This window comes from Papaver somniferum, chromosome 3 (genome assembly GCF_003573695.1).
Source record: "Papaver somniferum cultivar HN1 chromosome 3, ASM357369v1, whole genome shotgun sequence".
Classification (NCBI taxonomy): domain Eukaryota; kingdom Viridiplantae; phylum Streptophyta; class Magnoliopsida; order Ranunculales; family Papaveraceae; genus Papaver; species Papaver somniferum.
Genome location: NC_039360.1, coordinates 89,405,948 through 89,415,536, shown reverse-complemented (window position 1 = coordinate 89,415,536; position 9,589 = coordinate 89,405,948). Strand labels below are relative to the sequence as shown.

At 38.2% G+C, this 9,589-nt stretch overlaps 1 protein-coding gene and 1 pseudogene across 1 annotated transcript; both read left to right on the top strand.

Moving 5' to 3' along the window:
- Positions 1–1,151: 1,151 nt before the first annotated feature.
- On the top strand, positions 1,152–2,871 carry LOC113356770 (annotated as a pseudogene).
- Positions 2,872–5,212: 2,341 nt separating this feature from the next.
- On the top strand, positions 5,213–6,307 carry LOC113359720 (protein ASPARTIC PROTEASE IN GUARD CELL 2-like). Its single transcript, XM_026603311.1, has one exon. The coding sequence runs from the start codon at positions 5,213–5,215 to the stop codon at positions 6,305–6,307; it is 1,095 nt and encodes a 364-aa protein (XP_026459096.1).
- Positions 6,308–9,589: the final 3,282 nt, after the last annotated feature.

Below are 9,589 nucleotides of genomic sequence, written 5' to 3'. Positions count from 1 at the left end.
TGGCTCTAAAGGCTTTGGTATGATCCCGGATTGTAATTGCAACATAAAATTTCTCCTTCTTCTATCTTGATTTGCATCTTCTTCTGTTTGACGCAAAAAATCCATACACATTTCTTCATCTTCCTCGGACAACATTTCATCCATCTCCTTATCTTCCTCAGAAGAATCAATATCAGAATTCATGATTGAAAATTAAGAATAGATGAAATTAAGAAAAGATTGATCGGATGAAAGATTGTTGTAAATTTGTGAGATCAAATTCGAGACGTATTTATAGAGATAGAAACTAGCCATTCAGGTAGAAAGTAGCCGTTAAAAAGTTGTTGTTGGCGTTCTTAGGACAGACGCTGGCGTCGTTACTGCACACGCTCGTGTTGGTACCAATAACGCCAGTGTTGGTGGTTCCATCGCCAGCGCTAGACGTTCGTCCTCGCGCTTAACTATCAATCGCTCTCTCCTTCTCCATAGTGCAAAATCCTATTTGACCATCCATGTAGCTGAACAAACAATTTCATTTGAACATTACCATATGAATTGCCCTTAGATATGTGGAAAGATTCGTGAAGACTACAGACCTTGCATTTCTCAAGAACCCTTACATGGCCTTCCTTTTTAAGCGATATATGGAAGTGGGCTATGTTACTACCGGCAGAAACAGAAAGACAAAGAATAATTGGCTTCCAAGTAAACATTAGACTCTACATTCTACACCAAGCAGATTTTATCCGGCAATGGCCTACCACTGCGCAAAGTGACTTTAACACTGAAACTGCCTCCAAAATATTTGGCATTCACGATTTATGTTTTCGTGGAGCTGTTATTCAGGGTCCCTCTTGGTATTTTCTAATTCTGGGCTGGCACATGAAATTGTATGAATTGAGAAGCTTCAATCTCACTGTCATATGATTACTTTTTTTTATTGACGGAAAATTGGGATATGAAGTATGGCGGGCCGGCATGAAAATCTGCTTGTCAAGAATGCAGTCAGTCCTACTGGGTTTTGACTTGTAACAAATGCTTGTTGCCCCTCAAGTTTTCCCACAGTCCAGAACCATTATTCCCCAGGGGAGGGCCGAGGGCCTTTTGTAGTAAAGCCGGGGTATATAAGTCCTCTCCTTCAGGGTTTTGACTTGACCAAGTACCAGAGCCTATCCTCTTCATCTCTCTCCCGACACGCCCTTCTCCAAATTTTCTGACCCCTGAAAGTGAAAATCCACCTTCACCAACAGTCCTTTCTGTTTTCAACTTCTAGGGTTCCTCTTTTGTACCAATTTTTTTGGTTTTCATCTCGTTGATTGCCCGATTCTTTTAAAGCTAAGCTTCCATTTGAAAGGGCTTGTGAGATGCAGCGACAATAGTTCCAGGTTGATAGCTGTTTCCAGATTTTACTGATTCGATAATCCAAGTAAGTATCTCATCTCTTAGGGGAAGGAAGAAAAACCCTTTTAAAGATAAACCCTAGTTATTATCTTAATTTAGTTATACGATGGAGCAAGAAAAAGCACTAGAACTTGTAAAGAAGGGTGCAACTCTTTTATGCCTGGATGTGCCACAATATACTCTATTTGGGATTGATACTCAGATGTTTACAGTAGGACCAAACTTTAAGGGTATAAAGATGATTCCTGCAGGTCCACATTTTGTTTATTACAGTTCTAGTAACAAAGACGGCAATGCTTTTTCGCCAATTGTTGGGTTCTTTGTGATTACTAGTCCGTCGTTGGTAATTGTTCGTAAATGGGTTCAACAAGAAGAGTGTTTAGTTAGATTGTCAGATGAAGAGGAGGAAGAGAGATATGGTATAGGGTAAAAAATATGGAATTGGATCGATATCTTGGTCCTTATGATTTGAAAAAATTTAATGAGTGGAAAAGGATTTCGGATTACATTACAAAGAGTACTATTGAGAGAATCCAACCTGTTGGTGGGGATATTACGGTTTCAAGTGAATCTGGTTTTGTTGGTGCCCCTAGGACTACTATGGAAATGTCTCTGGCTGAGCAATTGAAGAATAGCAAGTTCTCCGAGGCTTCTGGAAAGAGTGTTGTAAGTGGATGTTGTTACACGTCTATTCCCCATGTTGTCAAACAAAAAGGTGTTGTTGGGCAAGATCTTACGTCGCTGAACCTTGATAAAACACAGTTATTGGAAACCTTATTGTTGAAAGAGTACGGAGGGTCAGAAGATTTGCTTTTAGGGGAGTTGCAATTTTCATATATTGCGTTTCTTATGGGGCAGTCACTTGTGTCGTTTTTTCAGTGGAAAGATTTAGTTACTCTTTTGTTTGGTTGTACTGAAGCACCTTTCCGCACAAGGAGTCTGCTCTTTACGAAGTTTATTAAAGTCATCTATTACCAGCTGAAGTTTGGGTTTCAAAGGGATGATAGAAGTGCAAACGGTGGTGGTGAAAAAGGTGCGTCCCTTTTCTTGGATGACTCATGGCTATCAAAGGACAGTTTTTTGCACCATCTCTGCAAGAATTTCTTTTCTTTGGTCCAAGAAGCCATGATTATTGATGGTGATCTTCTTTCATGGACAAGGAAGCTTGAACAACTGCTTCAGACCACGTTAGGATGGGATTTCACACATAATGGGGCTGTGGATGACTTGTACGACGAAGATGATGAGTTCGCTCCTGTTGTTGTGATGTTGGATGAGACTAGTATCTAAGGAGCCTCAACAGCCTAATCAGATGATATCTTGCAGGCTCTCAAAAATGTGTAGTAATATAAACATAGTTTAGTAGTTTGGGATTGACAACTGAAGTTGGGGGTGCTTCAGAGAGGCATCTTTGGTTGCTTATCGTAGATAGAGTATGTGTTTCTTACCTTCTTTGTACTTAAATACTCTTTCAAATTTTCTTCAAATGGATTTTGATTGTCAGTGCGGTTAGGATACTCCTACTTAGCTCATGTTTGAGATTTGGTTGCTTATCGTAGATAGAGTATGTGTTTCTTACTTTCTTTGTACTTAAATACTCTTTCAAATTTTCTTCAAATGGATTTTGATTGTCAGTGCGGTTAGGATACTCCTACTTAGCTCATGTTTGAGATTTGGAATGATACTTGCCTTCTATTTCCATAATCATATATTCCTTGTCGTAAATATTAAACTTCGTTGAGGCTTTTATTCTCTGGTTTGTGTATTCCATTAATTTGTTTGTGCTAAAATAGGTCAAATTGATATTTTATTTAATGCTTGCACATGTTGCATATGAAGCAATGTAGTTTGGAGTTTGAGAATTCTTCTGCTAGGTAGATGTTATTAAGATCTGAACCGAAGCTTCTGAATTTGATGAACTATTCTCAATAGTAATAGAAAGGTAAAGTTGTCAGTTGTCTTAAATTTGTGGGTCTTTTAGATATGAATTACATAAAACTGGTTTTCTTTCCTATTATTCTTGTTGGATCGGAGACAACTCCTTTGTAAGAAACAGGGACACATAGCCACACACTAGGCATATCTGCCTTCGTTTACAAACATGTTTGGGTTCTGCTCATGAATACATGAGCATGCGGACTATCAAACGAGGTCAGCAAAATCAGTGTTTATGGACCAACTAATTTAGTCATTGGATTTCAGAAATTAGGATTTCTTATCGCTGCTCAAGGGTTTTTGGAAGCTTTATCGATCATCGATGCCATATAGGGCCACTGCAAACTATAATGAATATCTTTCCCTTCAAATCATAATATCTGTTCTGTGACTTCTCTTAAATTACTGTTTATTATTTTTATTTCGTCTTGCTGTTGCTAAATTCTTTCGCTATTATGATTGATATGGATCGAACATGACTCTCCCATCACTGTATGCAACACACATGACATAGCTGAAGTTCAGAATATATATTCTTGGATAGATTGGAAACGGCACTTAGATTGAATTACACTTCTAGTCGTCTCATGACTCTTTGATGCTGTGTTTATGTTGTTAGGTTTTGTATTTCATTTCTATGCTTGAAATTAGACTTCACAAATACTAATGTGTGCTGCTCCTTTCCATTTTTCCATGCTTTTGGTTGATATTGGTCATTGGAGTTTCTCGCGTTTGTTCATCATTTTTTTTTCTTTTCCTTTTCATGTTGTCATGCTAATTGATCCCTACGTTGTTTGTTGCTACCGACTTCCGTTGTTATGTGTCAGTGCAAATTTAGCTTTTGTTTCTGTGAGACTGTTGGGTTTAGATCTTGCATAAGAAGTTTTGAATGAAAATATTGTATGAGGGTGGGTTGAGAGACTTTTGTGAACTCTCTTCTCTCTTACAAAATGTCTTACGAGCATCCTAGCAGCATCAAGATCTCGTTGCCCAGTCAGGCAGTCAGCCACAACTTTCTTTGTTGCTTTTATGGTACGTTTTCTTATCAGTTTCATTTCATTATATCACTAGACTCATTTTAATGAGCATGAATATAGTTTGAAAAGAATTTGGATTTGCTTTCACTATGAAGGGAGATTCTTAGTAAGCAACAGTACTCCTAGGCCGACTACATTCTTCTTCGACTTAATGACTTTGTTTAATTATTTTGAGCCTATCTGATTTCTGACATGAAATAGTAATTATGTCTTATCGAAATAATAGGAATGATTCAAATTTTGGACAGAGAAATCTAAAATCCCAAGGGAAATCAGTTCTTTCCTGTTGTCAAGATATTTTTAGCAAAAGAATTTGCTTCTAAATTGTATATAGTTATTTCCTGTCACTAATACCTCATTTTACATCATTGTTCGTCAGGATTGTGCTCCCTTTTCGTTTCCCTTTATTTTGTAAATATTTAGCATTTGTCAGTTGGCAAAAATACAATTAGAACAGGTGAGATTTGGTGATTATCCATCTAACGTGTGCTTGTTGCTCTGCTTAATTGGATTACCAAGTTATTTTTGCTTCTTTTATCCACCAGAATATGCCAGCAGAAATAAACTGGTCAAAGATTTTGTTATGAAAAAGACATTGTACTACTTTTTGCAGGCATCCATTTCAATTCAAAATTGGTACTACTTTTTGTTTATCTTATATTCTCTATATATCTTTGCGTTCACACCATTAGGACTCCATGAATTATAGGATAAGCGCCCACAGGTAATCAATTGAGCTGGCAATTATTGCCCATTTCATTTGACCTGACCGATTAAATCGTGTACTTTGACTAAATTACATCCTATATAATCCCCATACCTCCACACTTCTTCTACATTCCGATCAAATTCAAAACAACATGGCTCCTTCTTGCTCCGTTTTCACGTTTCTTGTTCTTAGTTTCTTCTTTCTCCCTGTTTCCAATGCTCAACCTTCTTCTTCTTCCCGGCCTGGGGGTCTTGTTTTTCCTGTCAACAGAGATTCATCTACTCTCCAGTATGTCACCAAGCTCAGCCTAGGAAAAATCCCCATAAACGTAGTCGTTGATCTCGGTCGTAAATCCTCCTGGATCTATTCTAGTGCTGGTTGTGCATCTACTTCGATTTCAGGCGTCGTAACAGCTCAATCAAACAATTTGAAAAATGGGGAATGGGTCTCAGGTCCAAATGTTACGGCTCGTGGGATTTCAGTCGGTTGTGAAAAGAATGCTAGTGTCTTACGAGGACTTGCAAAGGGTGCCAAAGGAATTGTTGGTCTCGGACGATCAAGTTCTTCTTTGGCTTCACAATTTTCAGCTGCATTTCGGTTCCCTAAAAAATTTGCTTTGGAGTTAAAATCAACAACTATCGAAGGTTCTCTGTACTTCGGGGATGGTCCTTACACTAGCCAAAACTTCAGGCAGCCATTAACTTACACCCCACTTCTCACCAACTATTTTTTTCCTAGCGACTATTTCATTGACGTGAAATCAATCGACATGGACGGTTCAAATGTCACAATAAACAAAGGATTATTGTCCATCAACAAGAGCAATGGAGTTGGAGGAACTAAATTTAGCACGTTAGTTCCTTACACTACTATGGAGACGTCAATATACAAGGCCTTCACAAGTGTGTATATTAAGACAGCTAAAGCCAGGGGTATGTCTACAATTGCACCCGTTGCACCTTTCACTGTTTGTTTTAATGGATCGACAATAGAAACTAGACCAGATGGATTTCTTGTGCCAGAGATCTTTCTTCGCTTGCCCAACAATGTAGCTTGGATCATGACTGGACCAAATAACTCTCCTTTGATGTTTATCAAGGAAAATGTATATTGTTTGCCATTTGTGAACGGAGGTTCAAAGTCGAAGACTTCGATTGTTATTGGTGGTCATCAGATGGAATTTAGTATCCTAGAATTTGATATTGCAAAATCAAGAGTAGGGTACAGTCCACCAATTCAAGTTTGATCAAGTTGCAGATTTGTTGCCAACTTCAATGGGAAGGGATCATGTCCCCATCATTTGTATCTCGTTATGTTTATCCCTATCTATTTAATAAGATGAATGTTATCTGTTTTTGACTTTTGTTCAACATCTTGGGGCCAACGATTCTGTCTATATGATTCCATGAAAGCGATTTAAGAGTGATCTTGTACTAAAATATAGCGGAAATTGAATTATTGTCACTCTTTTTGATGGGCCTTTACAAATATTCTCCACACCTATAATTATATCCTAATAGGTAAAATCGTAATTATTAATAAAAACATAATTTACATAATTTCTTATTTAACCTCATTATCTTATCCATTTATACTTTTGAAAAAGCACTCGTAGAAAAATCAACTGAACCCTCCGCCTCCATCGATGCTACATTACCACCACCATCTCTATCGCCATCACCACTACCAACACCACCGACACCACCGCCACCATCTCCATCCTCACCACTACAACCATCATCATCGTTTCTCCACCTGCCTTCTTTTGATAATCTTAAAGTTGATTTTAAAAATGTCGGAAATTTCATTTTTCATTTTCAATTTCATTTCATTTTTCAAACATCAGTTATTACTGCATCGTGGTTCTGGTTTTACGAGAAAAGATTCAACCGTTTCAGATCCAAAGAAGACAAATTTGATTTGATGTTTTTGACCTAGATTTTTCCACTGGTGCCTAACAATCTCATTAGACGCATGTAGAGGTGGTGGCGATGGTGGTGGAGGAGGAATAGTTGAAACCAAGTGAAGATATCATGTAAGATCAAACAGAAAGTTAGTTTATCAGATTCATAGATTTTGAGTTGTAAATTTAAGACTCATAAATATGAGTGATGCGTTCTGCAGTTCCAATACTGTTATTGTATATTGATTTTTTGTTTAATTCTAAACTCCTGTACATGATTCTATGGTTTTATTGTCTGTAATTTTTTATGTGTGTCAATGGATTTCATGTATTTTTTAGGTTTCGGGATTTTTAAGAGTTTTTCAAATTGAGGTTTTATTTCATTTTTATGAAATTCATTTTTGTTTTTGTTTTTGTTTTATATAGATTTGATGCGGAAGGATGTGTTACTGGGTTAGGTAATCCATCTCCAACACCTGTTGAGGCACCAGCTCCAACACCATTGACATATCTTGAAGGTAACATTATTCAAACCTTACTAATTTGTTACTTTGCAGAACCTTGTATTCACAAAATGTGAATAAATGAATGAAATGTTCTTTGATTAGTTTTCTGTTAGCTTTCCAGTATTATGTGTCGATCGTTCGCAGTTCATTAGAGGAAAAATGTGTGTTTTATATGCATGAGCTCAGTCACCTCAATCATTTTAGGTCTTATCAGAACTTTTGTGAATTGAAAAGCATGTTTCTTTGTTATAGTATATATAGCAGCAGTAGTTTCATCGTTCACCCTGCTGGTGGTGGCCTTTGTGGAACATTTTATCTAGTTTGAACAGACTTATCTACACTTTCAAAGTTGCGTCCAAAATCTGCTAGCACTAAGAAATTGGGATTCTAAACAATGTCATTGTTATTGGTGAATTGACTGATGGTCTTTTAGCTACTGCATATGTTTAGTGTAATTACATTTCTTGCTGTAATTTTACGTCTTTAAGCTACCTCATATGTTTAGTGTAATTACATTGACTTCGGTTTTCATGGGATCAACTCCGGTTGTTGATCTCATTTTTTATGGATCAACACCTATTGTTGACCTTATTTCCTTGGATTAGTATCATTATGCTTGTAATTTAAATTTTTGCATTTTATAGATGTAAATTCTCCAAATGTTGAATTTGTGGTGCAATGGTAGCATGACTGACTCCATGTCAAATGATGCGTGTTCGACTCACGTCAAGTTCACTCGCTCGTATGTCAATTTTTTCCTGTAAACTTTGGATGTCGATTTCATTGTTGATGCGTGTTCGATTCACGCCAAGTTCACTCACTCGTATGTCAATTTTTTCTGTAAACTTTGGTTGTCAACTCCATTTACATGGATCAACTTCCATTGTTGATCCAATTTAGGGGATAAACTATTGTTGTTGATCCCTTAAATTGGATCAACTTCTACTGTTGATCCTTTTTTGTTTTTGGATCAACTACTGTTGTTGATCCCTAAATTGGATCAACATATACTGTTGATCCTTTTTTTTTGGATCAACTACTGTTGTTGATTGTTAAATTGGATCAACATATGATGTATCCATTTTTTCTTGGATCAACTACTGTTGTTGATACAAAATACCTAAACCAGTGGTGGTGGTGGCGGTGGGTGGTGGCGGTAGCGGACTGGCGGTGATTGCATCAGTGGTGGTGGTGGTGGCGCCAGTGGTTGGTGGTGGAGTGGTAGTGGAATATTAGTGGTGGTGGTGGTTGGTAGGTGGTGGTTGTTGAACGGTGGTGGTGGAATGGTAGTTGAATGTTGGTGGTGGTGGACGTGTGGTGGTCCTAGTGGTGGTGGAATGGTGGTGTTGGTGGTACGGGTGAAGTAGTAGAGGAAGAAATTTATTCCATTTTGAAATACAAGAAAATATTATATGGGTGAGGGTATTAAGGTAAGCTAATTTTAAATGGATAAGGTTATTAAAAAGTAGAGATATATTTATTATTGTATAAGGATATATTTGTAGGATGTTAAAACTAGGGACATATAATTAATATACCCTTAAATAAATGTGGCTAGGTTAGGGGAGGATCGATTATGCAGGCGTGAAGGGGGCCCGCCGGTGTGCAGGACAACGCTTGTCCAACCGTCCATGGGACGATCTACGCCGTCCAACTATGCCGGTGAAGTTGGACGGACGTGATGAATTTGAGACTGTCGTAGGCGGCCTTTGTTCGTACGACTCCTCCAAGCCGCTCCATACCATCCTGGACGTACAACTTCAGGCTGGTGTTCGGCGGTAGTTTGGGAGGCATGATAGGTATTCGACCAATCAGGGCATAAGCGGGCCCACTGGTGGTCATTAAGGTGGTAGCATGCTCCTGCTGAGGATCGTCTAGGCTGGTTAAATCATGTGGCCAACTTGCGTGGTCGTGATTATTTCTGAGACTGAGATGGACAGTCCAGATGCTCGATCGGGCTAGTATAACACACCGAGAGATGTATGCTCAATCGGGCTAGTATAACACACCGAGAGTTGTAGCCTGTACGGGTATTTCGTGCATGCCTCATTAGTGGCACTTGGAGATTCGTGTTACTCTGCTGAGAGCAGCACTCAGTCGTCATGTCGCACCAATAATG